Genomic DNA, 22,101 nt, shown 5'->3' with positions numbered 1-22,101 from the left:
ACTGACATCATCTGATCTGGTTCATCAACACTGGCAACAACAGTAATTCTACACCTGGAAAAAGACATCCCTTTCAAGCTGTGAGCATGACAGGTTTCGCTCTTCTTTCATGTGGGCACGCGGTGTCAGACGAGATTTTGGGCAGGAGGTGATAAAATTGCTGCAGGATGACAACACAAAAGGCCTTTTAACGTGCTCTAACAGACCACATAAGTGATGTACAAGGAAACGCTGGCACTGAGATGGCCTTGTCATGTGGTTTCAGTGAAAGACAGTACGTTTCGAGGTTCTTCAGTGGAAAGTGTCCAAATGGACACCAGTGGAGGAAGGATGAGTCACACCACCCTGGAGGTGATCATGCCATTAGAGAGCTGTTGGGAACATTATAGCCATAGGAACTGCGACCCCTGAGGTCAACTGTCCTGTCTGCTTTTCAACTCCTTTTACTCAAACGGCAAAGAGTCCCAAGGAAGCCAGAATCATCACACTGATTATTAAGGCCCCCCGAAATGATGAATGTACTTTTGTTTCATACAAAATGCTCTCGGTTAGACACTGCTGGAGAGAGAGGGGAAAAAAAGGTTTATCTAGCGTGAACTCTATCGGAAACATTTTAACTTGGGTGTGATACTCCAACCTGCCATTAAATAAATTATGACAATGCGCCTGACCCATGGGTGTGTAGTCCTTGACAAAGATGCTGAAGTCCAGATGAGGCCCACAGTCGCCTTCTGTGCTGTACACATGGCCTATATTTCCAGGTGCTGTGCAGGTCAAAGACAATGAGTCTGGAGGCATGGGCGGTCTCACCATTAGGTTAAGACAGGCAAATGCCTGGGGGCCCCAAATGTCTTATAAAAACAGGTTAAAGGTCCCATGCAAACAGGTTATAGGTCCCATGCAATAAAAAAATAATAATAAATTCTAGATCCTTTTATCGAGTTTGCAAGATAATTTGTGATGAAAATGCCCAGGATGCCCTTTTTCAAGCTATTGTAGTTGGTCTTTCACACCTGGCAGTTGAAACAGACAGATTTTTTCATTAGTATTGGATATGTAAATGAGCTTGGCTCTGATTGAATGGCTGATCCCTCTCCCCTAATTTAAATATGGAAAACAGCTTCACTCTGACTGGCCATTGGCGATATCTGGGCATCTTTAGATGGCTGTGTCGGGTTTTACTATTATTGTGGTGCAGAATTCACACCGCTCAAAACCCAGAAACGCAATTCCAGTGCATGTGTTTACAAAGTCATCCTTCACGAAATGGGCCCGAACACAGCACATATCTGGTTCTGAAATGCTTAGGAATTTTTCCAAAAATAAACTGAAGCCATTTATTCCTTAACTCCTCTGAGTTTGCAGGTGTTACAAAGCTGCAACACGTTACATGTTCCTTAAGATGAGTGGGCGTGTACCAACCACAAAGTGGGCAGGTCCTTGAATATTATTTGATGAAACTACGTCTTAATGACGGTGATTTCAAACCCTGGCATTTGCAAGCGGTTTGGTACTCAAAGGCTATTGCATTCACTCGACAAACCACATACTGTAGATGTCAAAGTTAAACCTGGTTACACACTCATTTTGACCTTTGTTTTGCATACAACAGTTGGAAAATGTTGATGGAAGGGGACCTTTAAAAAGGTTTTCTTGGATTTAAAGCAATCATTTTTGTTTTAGTCTTAATTTACGTGCTTAAAAAAGACCATCAAAATACTTACCAGTAATATATAAACGTTTCCAGTGTCCCCCCTCCCTTCTCTTGTAATAGACCATCTTCTTCCTGCGTATGTGCAGACTGGATTCAGGGTTGCAATTAGCAAAACAACCTTGATGGCACGTTGTGATAAAAATGAAGCTGAGGTATCCCACTGAAACGTTGAAGAGGAGAAGGTGAGAGGAAGCAGTTTTATACAAAACTACCAAAGGTTTCAACCTTTTTTACGGTGACACCGACTGTGCGTAACTGACGAGCAAGAGCCAGATGCTCATGCCATTTGCAGTACACTGCTGTGAGTGTCAGCCGAGAAGGATGAAGTGGAGAGTGACATGAGTGACTTTTTTCAGCACAAATATTAAAGAGGCCAAATTGGTAAACTATATTAAATGATAAGTAATGTTGAGATGGTTCACTTCTTAGATGATAATCCGCAGGAATGATTTTAAGACCTTTATCGAGCTCAGGAAATATAATGTTTTAAAATTCTAAAATTCAGATGATAACCATTAATATTCCAAATCTTTGCAGTGAATGGATGTGGACTCCATGACTGGGTTTACCTTGGGCCCCCAAATGACTAAATGACACCTGTGAATCCATGGGTGTGCAGTCCTTGACAAAGATGCTGAAGTCCAAATGATGCCCAGATTGACCTTCTATAGCCTACATACAGTATGGCCCATATTTCCCAGCTCTGTCAGTGCTGTGCAGGCCAAAGACAATCACTCTGGAGGGGCTGCCAGTGCCGCTCATTCGCACCATGAGTAATTGTGCCAGTTTTGCCAGGGGGTGGATGAGATTCACCCGGAATTCCTAAAAGCTCTGGATGTTGTGGGGCTGTCCTGGTTGACACTCCTCTGCAACATCGCGTGGACATCGGGGACAGTGATGTGGATTGGCAGACTGGGGTGGGGGTACCGCTTTTTAAGAAGGGGGACCGGAGAGTGTGTTCCAACTACAGGGGGTTCACACTCTTCAGCCTCCCTGGTAAGGTCTATTCAGGGGTGCTGGAAAGGAGGGTCCGTCGGGAAGTTGAATCTCAGATTCAGGAGGACCAGTGTGGTTTTTGGTGGAATAGTGGACCAGCTCTTCACCCTCGGCAGAGTCCTTGAGGGTGCATGGGAGTTCGCCCAAGCAGTCTACATGTGTTTTATGGACTTTGAGAAGGCGTTCAACCGTGTCCCTCGGGGAGTCCTGTGGGGGGTGTTTCAGGAGTATGATATCGGCTGTTCAGTCTCTGTACGACCAGTGTCAGAGTTTGGTCCGCATTGCCGGCAGTAAATCGGACTCGTTTCTAGTGAGGGTTGGACTCCGCCAAGGCTGCCCTTTGTCACCGATTCTGTTTTTAACTTTTATGGACAGAATTTCTAGGCGCAGCCGAGGCATAGATGGGGTCAGGTATGGCGGCCTTAGTATTGCATATTTGCTTTTTGCAGATGATGTGGTTCTGTTGGCTTCATCAAGCCGTGATCTCCAACTCGCACATATATAGTGTCGAGTGGCTATATATAGAGTGGCTGGGATGAAAATCAGCACCTCCAAATCTGAGACCATGGTCCTCAGTTGGAAAAGGGTGGCGTGCCCTCTCCTGTGCAGGGATGAGATCCTGAGATCAGAGTAGAGACGCTGCTCCTCCACATTGAGAGGAGCCAGATGAGGTGGCTGGGGCATCTGATTCGGATGAATCTGCTGAGGTGTTCCGGACACGTCCCACCGGGAGGAGACCCCAGGGACGATCCAGGACACTACGTCTCCCGGCTGGCCTGGGAACACCTCGGGATCCCCCCGGAAGAGCTGGATGAAGTGGCTGGGGAGAGAGAAGTCCAGGCATCCCTGCTAAACCTACTACCCCCACGACCCGACCTCGGATAAGCGGAAGAAAATGGATGGATGGATGGATGGATGGATAGATGAGAAACAGCAACAATATAAATTCAGTTTTTGAAATGAGACTCCAGGATTTCTTGTGGTCAACCAGCAAAGAGCAGATATTCAAAAGAACATAATGCCTGCTTGGTTTGATGGATTAAGGATATTTGAGTCAACTTCAAGAAAATCGGTGACTCTTTGATGACTGCTGTCACGAGTGAATTATTACAATCAGGGAATATTCATTAAAAAAAAATGATAATATTGACACCTGTGTTTTGTAATAGCTCTCACACAATTATCATTACAGTAAACAATTCAGTGACTTGACGTGTGCAAGGCAACTTTGCACATGAATTTGCACGTGTCATGTCCTACATTGAAACCAGCCGCTTTTGTGATGGCGAGGTTAAAAGTTAGCGGCTGCCCAGCCCCGGCTACACAATGAAGACATCCTTGGAGATGGTCTTTGTTTACTGCCGGGTTGTCAGGGAGTCCTCCCAAGTCAGGCAATAAGGAAATGGATTATTTGCTTTGGCAGTGGAAAAAGGATCCAATCAGATAACTGTGACATGAGAAAATACCGGCATCCAATTTTCTCCATATCTGCGTCAGTTTCTGATCACCTTTCACCCTCTAACCTCAGGGACATTTATACAGACTGTTTCTCAGGTTGTGACGCATGTCCTAGCAGCCTGTTCTGATCGCACTTCGGTATGGTTTCATTAGAGAAAAAATACACTGTAATTTATAGATAATTGATTTATTTTGGGGGTTACTAGAAAGATTTGTGCCTTAATCCCTCAAATGTTTTGACTATATGGCAAAAACGGCATATAATGGCAAAGTACAAACATACAATGGACACTTTGAATCAAACTTTTTGTCAACTTGGAATTCAATGGAAGTTTGCAATTTTCCCAAAACCCACTTTTAGTCATATTTGTTGCAACAGTCATCATGACTTGACAGTAGTACGTGATAAATATTATCTGTGAAAAAATCTGCTGCCTCTGACCCCATCGTGTGCCTCTAATTTGATATACAAGAAACCACACCACCCGAGGAAAAACAACCAATCAGAGACAGAAGTAGTGACTTACGAATTATCAATCGTTTGTCGCGCACCCACGGTCAACTCATTGTGAGCACACACAAGTCCAACAAGAACCCAGAAGTGAAATTTCAGTCATAAAAAATTGTGTGGGCTGGGACAAGATGATAAATTCCCTCACCTCCTATTGTGTACTTTAGCATTTTCTGCATTTGTTTTGAAAACCTTTTCACAAGGGTATCATCAGATGAGAAGCCAAAGATGAAAATAGTAACAAACTTTGCTATCAATTGTATTGCTACCAGTCACTTCTGTGACTTATTTTTGGACTTACATGACAATTACTTGCGATACAATGTTACTTAAAACCTAGTATTTGAAAGTTTAAGATGTTGAAATTTCAACTCCTGGAATAGATTATCTCTCTTTTCCAAAGAGGGAAATAATTTCTGTTTGAACATAATATAGTCTTCCCTTGACCTTTTATATGAGTTCCTTCCTATTAAAGACAAAGTGAGAGAGTCAAGTCACTTTGAATTTTCCGACTGCTTTTCGGCGGTTTAGTCGTGTAAACGTAATTTATTGCTACATTCAATGCTGCTATTACTGCTGCTGACATTCACCTTTGTACACATTCACACCTACAGGCAATTTAGAGTCTTCAATTAAACTACCATGCATGTTTTTGGGATGTGGGGGGACACCGGAGTGCCCGGAGAAAACCCACACAGGCACGGGGAGAACATGCAAACTCAACACAGGCGGGGCTGGGATTTGAACCCTGGTCCTCAGAACTGTGAGGCAGATGCTCTAACCAGTCGTCCCGCCAACACAAAAAAAATAAATAAACATAAACAAGCCTACGAGTAGGCCATTTGGGAGATTCCTAAATCCCAATTTGTCACTGCAGTGTTTACCGCGGTTCCGAGTTGCTCTATATCGTTGATATGGACCAATATTAACTGTTTCTCAGAGGACCCTATTAGCCACCAGCCAGCAACAGCAAGTAAGGGACCCTCTACGGGGGATTCCAGTTGTGTCGTTGATATGGTCAATAAAGTCTTCTCTCCGGGGCCCCTATAGCTACCAGCCAACGACAGCGATTAAGGAACCCTCTGCAGGGGATTCCCGACATTGTCGTTGCAGTGTCTAAAGCAGTGCCATTGTTTTGTCATTGATAGTGGCCAATGTCAGCTGTCCTTTAGGGGCCCCCCTTCATATTTGGGCCCGAAGCAATTTCCTGGGTTGTCTGCCCTGTTCTGGTGTTTTTTTTTTGTTTTTTTTTTGTCCAATCAGAGTCCAGCCTCTATGTGTTGTCATGTCAATCAAGTCTTCCCGGGGCCTTTGAAATCAGTTGTGCTGGCTGATGTAACTTAAAGTATATAAATTAGCAATAGGACTGTTTCTTCAACCAATCAGAATCCAAATTTGCCTCAAACTATCCATCCATCCATTCATTTTCTGTACCGCTTATCCTCACTAGGGTTGCTGGAGCCTATCCCAGCTATCTTCGGGCAAGAGCCGGGGTATACCCTGAACTGGTTGCCAGCCAATTGCAGGGCACATATAAACAAACAACCATTCACACTCACATTCACACCTACGGACAATTTAGAGTTTTCAATTAACCTACCATGCATGTTTTTGGGATGTGGGAGGAAACCAGAGTACCTGGGGAAAACCCATGCAGGCACAGGGAGAAAATGCGAACTCCACACAGGCGAGGCGACATTTGAATTCAGTTCCTCAGAACTGTGAGGCAGACGTGCTAACCAGTCGTACACCGTGCCGCCTGCCTCCAACTGCTTTGCCCGTAATAAAGTCTGCATTTTTCTGTTCTCTGATTGGTCAGAGCAATATCTGTTACAGCCAAGTTTCACTAACAAAACCATCTGTAGTGTTCAACGTACATTTAATATTCAGCATATCTGGTTAGTATGATGTATTTCACTTACAATTTTAAATTTTTGTTGTCAAGTCATTAGGTAAATATTGATTCTTAACTGCTCCATATGTTGTAAGTGCCACATTTGCATGCTATTATATTGTGCTTTTGCGTAGTATTGATGGTTGCTATAATTGGGATGTGATTAAGAGGTGGATTAAGTTGGTTAAGTCCCAAACAAATGCATGGCCTGCCACTGGAAGCATCATTGTGGGACTAATTAAGGCTTATTCCATTCTATTTTACTTCTTATTTTGACTTCATCCTATTAGAATAACTATAATTCTTTAATTCTCAATGTGAAACAGTTCCTTTGTCTCTACTCTAAGTCTGCTCTTTCATTGTCTTCCCTGCTAAATCACGGAGGGCGCGATAAATCAATCACCCAGGGTGTCTAAATTGTCATGTGTAATTGCCGCATCTCGCATGGGCGTTTTTGTAATGAAACACCGCTGGAGAGGAGCCAGGAAAGGTGAAGATTACACAGCGTGAGCCATTCATGACACAATCCATCCCTTCATGCTTTTGGGTTTTCCACACTCTCAGTATCAGGAAGTATCATGAAGGTTGAGGGATGACAGGAGTGCCGAGGTAACCATTATGTTAAGTGATGCATCTCAGCACCGCACTGTGCATTGTGCCTCAACATGACGATCTCACTGCAAAGATGTGCCGTTAAATGAAGACGTAACAAAGGCTGATTATTTTATGAGATGGAAAGTTTCTAGTGTGCGGATATTTTAGTGTAGGGATATCTGGTATCGCATAACGTCTATAAATAGCTATATGTGATGACCATGAATACATTATTGCTGTGCCATTAAAACAGAAGTAATGAGTGTGCTTTTGGGGAATTGCCCAGCTGCGGAAATTGTTCTCTTGTTCCAATTATGATGATGGCATTTAAAGAGTCGTATAGTGAAATAACAAAAACAAATCAGCTTCCTCCCACATTTCAAAAACACACGTTGGTGTCATTGAAAACTCTCCCCTGCGATTGGCTGGCGACCAGTCCAGTGTGTGTCTCCCCCTTAGTCAGCTGCGAGAGGTTCCAGTTCAATCCGTGACTCTAAAGAAGTGGTACAGAAAATGGATGAATGGAAATTGATTTAAAGTGGTGCCTTGAGATACAAGTTTAATTCGTTCCTTGACCACACTCGTAACTCAAAACACTCATATCTCAAATAATATTTCCCCTTTAAAATCAATGGAAATGCCGGTTAACAGTTCCAGGCCCCCATAAAACAGCAACAAACATTTAGGCAAAATGTTTTTTTAATGAGAAAAACATAACTCCATAAAATTATACTTATAAAATACAGTACATAATTCAGTAAAATTTAAAGTTTTAGTCACACTTTCTCATTCAATCCAATGCACATTGTGCTGCTAATTCTATTGTGAGCGCCTTGACCACCTGGGGGCAGTATAAAGGCCAATTCATACTTAGTTCACACTTACTTTCCTGCTTGGATGGAGCAGCCAATCATATTGCAATGGGGAGTGTCCTGCCAAGAACTCGAGTGGGATTCATATCGCCGTTCTTCACAGAGGATAAAGAATAGAGTATATGACTTCAAGTACTGTTATATTGTCTGTCTAAATGCGTTTCTGCACCATTTGTGTTCAAATATCCGTTGCTTCAAGGGTTATAACAGCCACATTGACGCTAATCATTGCCAATGCTAGCATTAGCCTTAAGCTAGTGGACTTACGGCTATGTGGATGTTTAAAATACATGCATAAATTCTCTGTGTTACGTTCAGTTTGACAATTAAACTGACAGTGGCACTAACAGTTGAAGCCTTTTTTAAGAAGAATATTTACTAATTCAATCTGACACTAGCACCATAAAGCGCAAAACAACAAAAACGGCCAAACAACAGCTTGTATCTCGGGTCACTTATATCTCAAGCCTGTAGTACTGTATTCACTCCATTAGCTAAAGCATGACTTCAATGTTGCCCTTTATGTCCCAAGTATAATTAAATAGTAAACATCTTCAGTCCTTCTAAACTCCATTTGAACTAAATCTGTAAATAACTTTCCAAGAAGTTTTGGGTTCAGTAATTACCTACTCTGTGAGTTTTCTGGTATCCAGCTTCATAGATCTGGACAAGACAATGCATTTTTTTGGATTACAGTTCAAATGAAAGGAGGGGTTAGTGGTTGAATTTAATAGAAAGCAACAGGAATGGTTTGAATTATGGTTTGGACTAAATAAGGGGTATCACTCAAGTCTATTCGACTGAGGCTTGTTTACAGGAAAAACAAAACTTGAAGTGCGCCAAGCAAAAGGGCCTCCTACTATCACTTTGCCAAAAGTAATCTTTTTAATGACATATAAAATCATGGGCTGAGTAATCACTTGTGATTTACTGCTTGTTTTATGAGATGTAGCTGACACCGCATCAGCTTTTGTGTTTCATCTCTTTGCTTGTCTTGGGCAGCAGGGTGTCTCTTGTTTGATTCCTCACAGTCTTTAAGAAGCTCATGATGTCAGTGCCACCTGTACCCCGTTCCTCCAGCGTAGCAGGGGCCTTGCTGATCATCCCCGCCTCTTCATCCCTGCTCTGTTTCCGTAGTTGGCGGGCTTTAGCGGCGGGGATTGTGATGAAGTGAGTAACGACGGTGATATGATAGCTGCGCAAAGCCAACAGTTTGGTGACACATTCCTGAAAGGCCTCGGTTAGCTGCTCACTCTCCTGCTGCTGCACAAAAGTCCTCAGGGAGGGTTGCAATGAGATGTCCCCGATGAGTTGCTTGTGACCAGGTAACATGTAGTTCCTCATGCATGTTAGAAAGGCACCTGCATGATGAAAGTGTCATCACAAAAGAGGGCCTAAAATAAATCAAAGAATAAATAATAAAACTCTAACCACTTTTGGCTGCATGTTTAACTCCCAGAAGTTCATCAAAGCAATGCAACAGGCTGCTTTGTGCAGCACTGCCTCCGGAATACTCCATTGGTTCTGTCTGGACACCTTCATAAACCAGACCATTTGGCATACATGGGTTGTCTTTCCACCTATGGAAACATATCCCATATTCAGTGGATATAAAATGTCTACACACCTCTGATTCCAGGTTGTGATATGAAAAAAATGAGACCAACATAAAGAATTGAAAAACCTTTTCCACCATTAATGGGGAAAAAATCTGATCTTTTTGAAATAACTGAGATAAATTGATTGCACAAGTGTACACTCCCACACCTGCCACCATTCAAAGTGCCTCTGATTCACCCCAAATAAAGTTCAGTTGTTCTAGTCTGCTTTTCCTGACATTTGTGTAGTCACATCTTACAGCACAAGCCATGGTGCGCAGAGAGCTTCCACAGCATCAGAGGGATTTCATTGTTCAAAGGTATCAGTCAGGGGAAGGGTAATTTCCAAGTCATTAAATAAATGATGGAACACAGTCATCAATGTGGAGAAAATATGGCACAACAGGGACATCAGCAAAAACGAGATATCCCTCCGAAATTGATGAAAAGATGAGAAGAAAAGAGGCCGGCAGCATCATTGAAAGTGGCAAGTACTATCTGTTTAGTCCCTGTGACAACGATCTTCTATCTTCCTTATATGTCAGGGCAGTGGTTTAGGACTTGCAAAAACATATTTTAAATCTTCCAAATGTATGTGGAAAATGTGTTATGGTTCTGATAAAACAAAGGTAGAACTTTTTGGCCATAATTCCAAAAGATATGTTTGGTGCAAACACAACACTGCTCATCACCAAAAGCACGGTGGTGACAGTATCATGCATTGGGACTGTTTTGTTTTCAGCTGGAACTGGGCCTGGGTCAAGGTGGAGGAAATTATGCAAAGGCAGCCAGTGCTAGCACAAAACCTTTAGGCTTCTTCCAGAAAGCAAAGAAAACATCTGAAAAACCCTACTAAAACATCTGAACCTTATATGGGATTAGTCAAAGGCACTTTAAATGGTGGAAGGTGTTTGCGGACTCACATTTAACATTAGTTTAAATGTGTTTTGTTATTTCTGAACACAGACTTATACCTAGTTATAAGAGGGTGTGCACGCTTGTGGAACATCATCTCAGTTGTTTGTTTTTATCTCCCATCTTGAAAATGTGTTTTTTTTCTCTCAATTGAGTTTTACAAGTTACAGATCACATTAATGGTGGAAATAGGTCTAAAATTATCTTGTCTCATTTTATTATATCAAAACCTGGCTTTTGAACTGGGGTGTATAGACTTTTAATATCCACTGTCACCCCAAATAGTATGCAACAAAACATTGCAATACCCAGACAAGAATATCCTCATGATGCCGTAGAAGACAGATGGATCCACATGCACTATATGAGAGAGAGAATATAGCAATGAAATAAACTTGTTGGTTAAGGAGCCAAAAGAGTGATGCTTTAGAATTAAAGAAGGTACCTTGCATTAGTCTGAGGGACTCTGCCATGCCGTCTATAGATTGGCTGATGTCTTCTAGGGCTTTGGCCACAGCTTTAGTATCCCCACATCTCACACCATTAATCACTTTAGGAATGCTCTGGAACATAGTGACGATACGTCGTCAAAATTGTTTAGCCTGTTGTAGTTACAGTTATACTTTTACTATACTATATGGACAGAAGTATTGAAACTTAATGGATAAACTGATTGAGGCATCCTAATTCTTCATCTTACCAATACATTTCAGTCAAGTCTATCCTTTCAACTTTGTGGAAGAACTTGACAGCCTTAACCTCAAACCACCATATTTGGGATGATGTCTGATCCGCCCAAAGGTTTTCTGAGGTCTGACAGACACGCCAAAATCTGGTAAAGTCTTTCCAGAAGAGCGGACACTACAAAGAGGGGGACTAACTCATTATTTATGTTCATTTTCTTCCCGTATATCAAATGTCCCAATCTTTTTGTCCATATATTTTATCATAACTTTCAAACTTAAACACTGACTACATCTTCACCCTCAGAGCAGGAATTGCTGCTCGCTCCACCATTAGAGTGACAATGAAGAAGCCCCGCACACTTTCACCGCCAGGGATACTGACCACCAGTTCCAAGTTCCTGCATGATTGAAATCAAGCTTTAGTTGGCCTAGCATACTCTTGATTACAATTATAAATCATGTGAGGATTTAAAAATGTACTCACTCTATGTCTAAATGCCTGTTACAGGAAATCCAAAAAATGGATATGAAGGAAGAACATTGATAGATGAGAGTTTTTAAAAGATGTAAAAAAAACGTGCTCAGAAGTTATTTGACTTCACCCCTCTGGATCCTTCTTCCGCCAGTTCGCCAGCACCGCATCAGCATGGGTGAGAATTGGAGGAAGTCCTAAGCGTTGGGACAGCTCCCAGTATGGAACAGCCAGAGTGTGCGGCAGCATCTTGGAGGGAGATTATGCACAGAGAATATGTGTCAGCGTTCTTGTAGCCATAACGTATAAGACTCTGTTAAATTTTTTTAATCAGAGCTGTAACAGATCCATCAGTCCATTTATCAGCCTTGCCTTTCAGACATAATCCACTGAAATGGGTGATTGATGAAAGTGCTTTTACAGTGACGTGGCGTCCCACCTTTAGATAATTTGATCTGTGATGAAGTCTCCACCAGTGTCTGGTGTATCCACGACAGCGACAATTGCTTAAGTGAGTCTCAGTTGTCAAACTTAATACTGCTGTTCTGCCTTTCAGGCATTTTCGACACACGGGATCCGTCCTGCCTCTGCTAATACCTCAAAAGGCGGAATATTTCCAGGTCAATTTAGGACTGCTGCACACCGAGCAACGCGGCCGAACGTAACTTTAGTGGACAATCACAAACAAACTGCAATCGGCAACTCACACTGGCACGTGTCGATTTACCCTCGTTCACATACAAACTCGCTGCAACGGAAAAACTGCAATCTTACTGGGAAACAATGTTTTGAGGCGCCACATGTACTGTATTTATTTATTTATTTATTTTTTATCGAACCCCAAACAACATGATGTGATTGCCAAGGAAATGCGGATTTCCCTGGCTGTTATAAAAATAAAGCCATAACAATTCGAAGTTAATGATTATTTGCTAACAGTAATCAAGTTGATCAGTTTGAACATGAAATATCTTGTCTTTGTAGTGTATTCAATTAAATATAGGTTGAAAATGATTTGTAAATCATTGTATTCTGTTTTTATTGATGTTTAACACAACGTCCCAACTTTACTGGAATTGGGATTTTTACATCAGACTACATCAGGCATCTTCCAACATTAAATATGTTTAATTATTTGTCCCAAATATTTGCACAAACTCCACCCTTCCATTAGCAACTCATCTCCGGTAAAATAAAACACACACACACAAAAAAAAGGGGGGCAGGGGGTTGGTGTACAGAAGGAGAGAGAGAAAAATACCTCTACAGTGTTGTTCTCACCCTCCTGCCAAACATATCCCATGGTCATGACGCCGAGAGCCAGGTGGGCCAGTCGCAGTTCCCTATGCCTCTGCAGGAACTTGATGCTCAGTAGAGGCATCTGCACAGAACGTGCAACTGAAATGAGCCACGACTTAATAAACTTGATGAAGTGGCTTTGTCATTTCATGGAGCCCGCTCACCTTGTTAATATGAGCTCGCAACTCATGTGCAAGAACAAGCTCTGGGACTCGCTGGGCAATGTCCATCCATGGTTGGTAGTAAGGTGGAAGTTCGTGCTTTGGGGATGCATATGGAAAAATGTAATTTTGTTAAAACAAGGTGGTTGCATGACAGTGTTAGAACAGTTAATAAGCGGAAAAAACACAATCAGTTGTTCCACAGGTTGATCTGAGATGTGCTGGAAAAAAAACATTTATCCAAAAGTGATTTTGTAAACACGTTGCCGTTTGGAATAAAGTTCAAGACAAAACAAACAGAAATGATGACAGAACTCAGCTTCTCCCGGTCAATTTGTCTCAGTCAATACCACTCCGCACGAGTTCAGTTCTCTAGCTGCTATGCGCACAATTTTGAGTCTTATCTAACAGGAAATTTGCTCGAAATGTCTATTTTCTCTTGGATATCATTTTATATCTTCCACACACCCTTTGCTTACAATTAGCTGTTTCTTTATGGCTACTTGCACACAATGCAGCATATCTAAGTGGGGAAAAACACCACAGGCATTTAAACCTACCAGAGGCTCTGGTAGAATGAACCCCAGTTCCTCAGAGACATGGTACACGTCCAGAGAGAAAGGAGCTGTGGAGTCTATATAAGCAGCCATTGACACTGAGACAGCAATAGTTCTGCAGCACTCCGAATGCCTCGTAAGACCTCCGCCTGTGTGGACTCCAGCACAGAGTTCACTTTAGTGTTAAAGCCAGATGTCAATAATTACACAACAGCAAAAGTAAAGGAGTCCCTTGCGTTGCACAATGACACATAAAGCGTGGAAAATCAGTGCAACACGCTTCACTTTGTGAATATTTAAGTGGAGACTTCCACAGGCATCCGCAATGAGAGAAAGATTCCCACACCACATCACAATATTTATGCCAACTTGTACTAAATCATTGTACTTTCACTTCAGTCACTGGGCCCAACAAGATGTCATCTGATACTTTTTTGTCACATGCTGATTTATTCATACAAGTAGAGTATGGTACGTAAGAGTCTTTCTTTAGCTTCTTACGTGATTTTTTTTTTTGCTCCAGATCCTTCTCCCTCAACAGAAGTTAGTTCATTTTTTTTCTCTTAAATTTAATGTGGGTTCCTTGAAACACCATGTACAATGTATGGTCATTTTAAATTTATGTTAGTGTTCCTTTCTTATGACACTGACATAACTCGTTTTCGTACGCAAGTCAGAACACGCTAACTCAGTGATTCCAAACTCGTGTGCCGTGGCACATTAGTGTGCCTGAGAGATCATAAGGTGTGCTGTGGGGAAACCACCAATTTCACTTAATTGGTCTGGTTTTTTTGTTGTTGTATTTTGTTTTTAATACAAATAATGTATCTTTATTCCACTATCTATGCCAGCGATGCATAGTGACAGGCAGAACAAGTATATGCTCTTCCACTAGATGACAGAAGGTACATAATTCTTATGGCTGGCAAACTGTTAAGGATAGATCACTGTACAGACAACTAAAAGTTGAACAATCAGGCTTTATTTAACCAAAAGAGCACAAGTGTATGAAGCACAACATTTAGGGTAACTCAAACGAAAAACACAGACAACAAAAGGTCGCCATGAAAAAAAAACAAAGACACATAGATAGCAAATTACAAACAAAAAGAGGTGGAAGAAACCAGAGTGGAAGGAAAGTCCTGGCTAAAGAACAAAAAGTTAAACTTACCAACACTCATAAGAAACAAAACAATCACAGAATTAATATCAAACACAAACCTTAAGTACTTTTGGAACAATGAGATGGAAATCCAACAGGTAACAAGCAAGGTCGGACAAGTGCTATGACGACAAACAAAGCAGCATGAAAGACAATACTTGAGCACTTTCCTTCCCTTGGAGCCAGACCTAATTATCAAATGAGGACAATTGCAAACAGTTCCGGCTAGGAGGCTCCACCCACCAATGAACCTCGTGAGACTGTGAACAGAGGAAAATGACATCACCAGCAGGCAGAAGCACAGAACATGACAAAACCCCACCTCAGTGGACATCCCTGGCAGGCCACCTGGATTACAAGGGTGTTAATGAGTGGAACTGCCGAAGGATGGACAGATCCAGGATCCAGGATTGGGGAATCCACTGACGTTCCCTTGGAACAAACCGCACCCAGTCGTCCAGGTATTGAACCCCCTTGACCCTCCTTCTGGATTCTAAAATGTACCTCCATGTGTAGACTGGCTCATCATCAACCAAGCATGGAGGAGGAGGAGGCACCACCGCACGGTTGAGCCAACTTGTGGAAAAAGGTTTGAGCAGGAACAGCAGCGATTAATTATAGAATCAGTGTTGAAGGGGCCGATGAAGCATGGCTCCAACTTCCTTGAACTCCCCACCAGATGAACATCCTTGGAGGAGAGTAGTACTTCCTGACCAGGAAGGTATGCTGGAGCTGGAATCCTGCGAGGGTATTGTGGGCATATTCCACCAAGACGAAGGATGCTGGTGACAAACGCGACAGAGAGTGACCTCCAGGTCCTGGTTAGTCCACTCAGTCTGGCCATTGGTGTGTGGACAGTGCTGCGACTGCCATCGCCCTCCAGAAGGCCCTCCAGACCTGGAATGTATATTGGGAGCCCTATCCGAAACAAGATCGGATAAAATTCCAAGTATATAGAACACGTCTGATTAATAGGCTTGCCATCTCCAACGACAAAGGCAACTTGGACAGAGACATGAAATGGGCCGTTTTCGAGAATCAGTCCACCACACTAAGCATGACTGTGTTGCCAAGAAATGATGGAAGATCAGTAATGAAGTTCAATGCGAAATGCGACCAGTGGCAAGTTAGGATGGGCAAAGGAAGCAGGTGACCAGCAGATGAATGGCAAAAGGACTTATTTCTGGCACAAACCGAGCAGGCTCACATGAATTCCCGGATATCCTTGTTGAGGCCAGGCCACCAGAATCTTTGAGCTATAAGGAATTTTGTCTGGCTAACTTCTGGATGACAGGCCACTTTGGATTTATGTCCCCACCACAGCACTTCAGTCCTCAATTCCCTGGGTACAAACAACATGTCCTCAGGACACGCCACTGGAACCAGCCCGTCTTGAATCATGTCAGCCATCCTCGTTTCCACTTCCCACTGCAGTGCTCCCAAAACTCAGGCCACAGAAACTATTGTCTCCAGGGTGGGATCGTCAGATGAAGGGCGGTGAATCCTGGACCGGGCTTTGGGCCAAACGTTCTGTGACCCAGGTCGGTAAGTAATGATGAATTTAAACCTAGTTATAAACAAGGCTCGTGGAGCGGATGTAGGCCAGGTTCTTGTGATCTGTGAAGACTTGGAGTGATTCCGCTGACCCCTCTAGCCAAGGCATTGATTCCTGTAGTGGAAGGACAAAGGCCAGCAGTTCTCTGTTACCAACGTTGTAGTTGCATTCAGCGAGACTGAGGCGACGTAGAAGAAAGTGCACGGGTTGAGCCCCTGGTCAAAGGGAGAGCGCAGTGGCATAACGTCTTCCACTCCCGAATCCGAAGCGTCCACCTCTTCAATAAAAGGTAACTCAGGGTTAGGATGAGTAATGATGGGTAAAACAGTAAACATATGTTTTTAATACACAAACACCTTCTCTACTTTGGGGGTCTATTCAAACAGTTTCTTGATAGATAATCAGAGTTTCTGCTTTGCTGCTGAAATTGCGGATAAATCGGCTGTAGAAATTGACAAAACCCAGGAACCGCTACATGTGCTTCGCTGATGTAGGTGAGGGCCAGTCGACAACAGCGTGGATATTGTCTGGATCAACTTAAAGTGTACCCTTCCTCACAATGAACCGCGGTAAATTAACACGCATGGCATTTCTCGTCTTTGACAAAGAGTCAATAGCACGAGCCGGTGTTCTGTCGAGACATGAGGCTTTGTCAAACTGTACTTCCAATGCTTTTGTGCATGCGCTTGTCGACGGGAGCTGTCCAGCGCCATTTTACTAATTGAAAATGAAATTTTCCCATCAAAATGGACTACTTATACATTTTGTAATAAAGAAATCAAACTCTCAAATACTCATGATATACGATACAGTACATTGGATAAGCCTAATTTGACAATCAGATACACGCAGGTAGGTAGCTAGGTACAGTAGGTAGCTCAGCTTGCGCATGTGCAGAAGCATTGGACAGTGTAGTCTGATGACAGAACACCGGATCTGCTGGCAGTGTTCCTGAATATTGCAAGAAAAAAATAGAATAGATACACAAAAGAGCTTATCTTGTCGTGGGGGACATAATTAATAAGGTTTTGGAAGACTGCAGGTGCTTTGGTTGGCATGACGAGGTACTTGAAGAGTCCCAAATGTGTATTAAATGCGTTTTTTCCACTCACCCTCCGAGATTCTTACCAAAAAGTAAACAAATTGAGTTTTGTAAATATAGTCGGTGAGTGTAACAGGACAAATGCAAAATCCATGAGGAATATCGGGTACTTGTTTTTCATAGTTACATCATTAAGTCCATGGTAATCAACATACTGTTGCAGAGACTTATCAGTCTTGTCCATGAAAAAGAAACTGGCTACAACAGGAAATGAAGAAAGACGAATGAGACCATGCTTCAGTCTTGAAACGAAAAAATCTTGCAATGGGGAAGGAAGCATTGGGAATTAACTCAATTGTGGAGTAGCGACAGGGCTCTATATTTACTAAATACAGCTTTCAGATCATAATATTCCACTTGGTATATTGGATGAATTAATTTAATGGAGTAACTGGAAAAAAGACTGAGAAAGTTGAGTAATGCTCATCAAACACCTGTTTGGAACATCCCACAGGTGAACGGGCTAATTGGGAACAGGTGGGTGCCATGATTGGGTATAAAAGTATAAAAGGAACTTCCCTGAATTGCTCAGTCGTTCACAAGCAAAGATGGGGCGAGGTTCACCTCTTTGTGAACAAGTGCATGAGAAAATAGTCGAACAGTTTAAGGACAATGCTCCTCAACGTACAATTGCAAGGAATTTAGGGATTTCATCATCTACAGTCCATAATATCATCAAAAGGTTCAGAGAATTTGGAGAAATCACTGCATGTAAGCGGCAAGGCCGAAAACCAACAATGAATGCCCGTGACTTTCGATCCCTCAGGCGGGACTGCATCAAAAACCAACATCAATGTGTAACCACACCACATGGGCTCAGGAACACTTCAGAAAACCAATGTGAGTAAATGCAGTTTGGCGCTATATCCGTAAGTGCAACTTGAAACTCTACTATGCAAAGCAAAAGCCATTTATCAACAACACCCAGAAACGCCGCCGGCTACTCTGGGGCAGAGCTCATCTAAGATGGACTGATGCAAAGTGGAAAAGTGTTCTGTGGTCCGACGAGTCCACATTTCAACTTGTTTTTGGAAATGGTGGACGTCGTGTCCTCCGGCCCAAAGAGGAAAAGAACCATTCGGACTGTTATGGATGCAAAGTTGAAAAGCCAGCATCTGTGATGGTATGGGGCTGTGTTAGTGCCAATGGCATGGGTAACTTACACATCTGTGAAGGCACCATTAATGCTGAAAGGTACATACAAGTTTTGAAGAAACATGCTGCCATCCAAGCAACGTCTGTTTCATGGACGCCCCTGCTTATTTCAGCAAGACAATGCCAAACCACATTCTGCACGTTACAACAGCGTGGCTTCGTAGTAAAAGAGTGCGGGTACCAGACTGGCCTGCCTGCAGTCCTGACCTGTCTCGCATTGAAAATGTGTGGCGCATTGTGAAGCGTAAAATACGACAACGGAGACCCCGGACTGTTGAACAGCTGAAGCTGTACATCAAGCAAGAATGGGAAAAAATTACACCTACAAAGTTTCAACAATTAGTGTCCTCAAGTCCAAAACGTTTATTGAATGTTGTTTAAAGAAAAGGTGATGTAACACAGTGGTAAACCCTGTCCCTGCTTTTTTGGAATGTGTTGCAGCCATAAAATTCTAAATTAATGATTATTTGCTAAAAACAATCAAGTTTATCATTTTGAACATTAAATATCTTCTCTTTGTAGTGTATTCAATTAAATATAGGTTGAACATGATTTTCAAATCATTGTATTCTGTTTTTATTTATGTTTAACACAGCATCCGAACTTCATTGGAATTGGGGTTGTACATAACACCCTAAATTTCAAGTTTCAGCCTCATCACTCGATCTGATACCCTTTTTACCTCCAAGACATTCTTAGCTAACTCTTCCTTTAAAATAACCTCTACTCCATTTCTCTTCCCATCTACACCATGGTAAAATAATTTGAACCCTGCCCCTGAATGTTTAGCCTTAACGTTTAGCTTTAACCTGCTCTCCTGGTCACACAGTATATAAACCTTTCTCCTAATCATCATGTCAACCAACTCCCGAGATTTTCCTATCATAGTCCCAACATTCGAAGTCAGCAGATTCAGTTCTGGGCTCTGTGCTTCCCTTTTCTCTTTCTGCCCCAACTACAAGCTCATGAAAAAATGGTTGATTTGTGACCGGGAACGCACCTCCATTGGCTTATCGAGCTTATTAATCGGACCTTTAAGCGTCTTTACAATGGCAAGGTCCAGAAAGCAGTCATCAGCTCTCTGCAGCTAAAATGCGGAATGAAATAGAGAAATCTGCAACCATTCATATTCCACTCATTAAAAAAAATAAAAATAAATAATCAAGCAGCTGGCTGCCTGCCTCCCTGCCCGTAATTGAATAATAAAAAAAATAAAAATAAAAAAAACCCTAAATTCAGCAATAAAGGCAGACAGTGAAATACGATTTCTGGCACAACGATTGCTAATCACCATAACCCACGCCACGGCTTTATCAATAGTAGGCTCATAATACACATGACCTTTGTAGTCTTGGGAATAGGTGAGTGGTTGTTGGCCAAACACTGGTGAACACTGGTCCAGGCATTTCCCACAAGAACCAAGCTCACCATCATAGCATGGAGGAAGAGGGATGGTTGGCTTGCAAAAAAAATGGTTAGTTTGTGACTGAGGACGAACTATTAGCAGAGGAACACAACACCAAACTGCAATTTTGAACATGAACCTGATCAGAACGTGGGCCTAAAGCATCAACTTAACAGAGTCTAAAACTTGACTCATGAATAACTCATGAATTGAGTGGTTGTGCACTCAACGGACACTCCCGAGCTTGACAAACCCGGTGCAATTATTCAGCGTCTATGTGATCCATTGGCTGGAGTGTTCTTTTAGGGTTGACAAATAATAATGGATTGCTGTTGAACAAATACTCAGTCTTTATTAAACCAAAAGCACACCTATGTGAAGCACAACAGTCAAGGTAAGGAAAACAAAAAATAACGATGACAAAAGGTCGAAAAAAAATACTTGTAGATAGCAAATTACAAATAAAAAGAGGTGGACGAAGCTACACGGCGAGTACAGTGGACCCCCACATATTTATCGTTCGGCATTCGCAAATTCACCCATTCGCATATTTTATTTAGGAACCTAGTCCTCGTTTTTCTCGGGAACCCCCCACATGTTTTTTTGCTGTTTGTTTTTTAACCCAATTCCCCGCTTATTCGTTGTTTTTTCCAATACATTTATGAATAGTGTCATTTATGAGAAGTGTCATTTATTCACAAATTGTTGTTATTCGCGGTCAGAGTCATGTATAAAAATGATAACTTGTAAACACAACATGAGGTATCCAATTAGATAACTTGTAATAATATATTTTAGATTTATGCAGGCTTGTTTCATTATTCAGTTTGAAAGGCAGTCTGCTTCCAGCCAGCAAAACAATTATAGTAAAAACAATAACTAAAAAAAAAATTATATATATATATATATATATATATATATCCTCAATTGATTACCTTTGTATAGTTTAAAAATGTTCCTACTGAACAATATTTGATTTACCATGTATGCTGTTAGTTAATCAAGCGATGTGTTTTGTGCTATACTTCTAATCTAACATAAATTTGAAGGCCATTTTTCAACCATTTATTTACTGCATGTGGGTATAGCAGAGGTTTGAAGAAAACTAAAGTGTCAGCCTCACCTGGTGGTGCAGGCTGAACATTGCAGCAGTGATTCTGAAATACCAAAAAATATATTTACAGGTACAGTACGTATTTTACTATACACCTAAAAAATAAGCTTTCATTGTTATGTATGTGAATTGGATGGCTATTGAAAATTTTTATGCAATACACAGTATGCTGTAGTAGAGATCTTGGGTAAAGATGCAGCAGATGAAACATGGCTTCTTGAAATGGACGCTTCTATGACAATGATATTGCCATTGTAAATCAAACAAGAATGAGGCATTTATTTGCTATTTTACTTAATTTGTTCAGGTGGCATCTCAAAGAGGTATGTAATGTCAGTTACTCATATTCTTGAAAATTATGGTATATATTTTTGTAAATATGTACGGCAGTATTGCCAAGAACTCACAGATTTTTATCCAGGCACTTTTCAAAGTGTGGTCTCTCTCTTGTGGTACGCGATCAAATCACGAGCTAAGTGCAGTTTAATTGTATTTAACTTTTAAATTCAATACATTTGCACTGAATTATTAAGAACTACTTTTTACACTTTTATTTCGTACATTTTGTTATTTAACTAATCTGCAACACATTTTAATGGAGTCACTGAAGGCGACCAGTCCAGGGCGAGGACAGCCTTTTGTAAGAAGTCCGCCGGGATAGGCTCCAGTTTCTCACGACCCTGAACAGGAGGGTTGGGATGTCCAAACTTTTTCCATTGAGGGACACATATAGGAAAATGGAAGGAAGAGGAGGGTCACTTCATCTTGTGCTTGTGAAACATGCTAAAACCAATCGAATATACCTACTTATAATTTTACTGAAAGAAAAAAGGTCCAACCTTTGTGTTATCGATTATAAAGCAACAATGTTACAAGTACTA

General features: G+C 41.7%; 1 protein-coding gene across 1 annotated transcript; it reads right to left on the bottom strand.

Annotated features, from left to right (window-relative positions):
• Positions 1-9,002: 9,002 nt before the first annotated feature.
• Positions 9,003-13,820, bottom strand: ido1 (indoleamine 2,3-dioxygenase 1). Its single transcript, XM_061673472.1, has 10 exons — positions 13,731-13,820; positions 13,174-13,269; positions 12,972-13,091; positions 11,841-11,959; positions 11,723-11,737; positions 11,537-11,636; positions 10,998-11,115; positions 10,861-10,912; positions 9,471-9,619; positions 9,003-9,400 (listed from the first exon to the last, which is right to left on the bottom strand). Exons 1-10 carry the CDS (start codon positions 13,818-13,820, stop codon positions 9,003-9,005), a joined length of 1,257 nt encoding a protein of 418 aa, XP_061529456.1.
• Between the last annotated feature and the right edge of the window lie 8,281 nt (positions 13,821-22,101).

Source organism: Phycodurus eques, chromosome 3, assembly GCF_024500275.1.
Source record: "Phycodurus eques isolate BA_2022a chromosome 3, UOR_Pequ_1.1, whole genome shotgun sequence".
In the NCBI taxonomy this organism is placed as follows: Eukaryota; Metazoa; Chordata; class Actinopteri; order Syngnathiformes; family Syngnathidae; genus Phycodurus; species Phycodurus eques.
This window is presented reverse-complemented; position numbering and strand designations above follow the sequence as displayed.

What these genes read in the sequence shown, in the direction of transcription:
- ido1 (XM_061673472.1), bottom strand. Translation starts at nt 13,820, where the DNA reads ATGGCTGCTTATATAGACTCCACAGCTCCTTTCTCTCTGGACGTGTAC. An exon ending in TGCGAGCTCATATTAACAAG is followed by an intron (nt 13,092 to 13,173) that starts GTGAGCGGGCTC and finishes CGTTCTGTGCAG; the next exon opens with ATGCCTCTACTGAGCATCAA. An exon ending in TAAACATGCAGCCAAAAGTG is followed by an intron (nt 9,401 to 9,470) that starts GTTAGAGTTTTA and finishes TTCATCATGCAG; the next exon opens with GTGCCTTTCTAACATGCATG.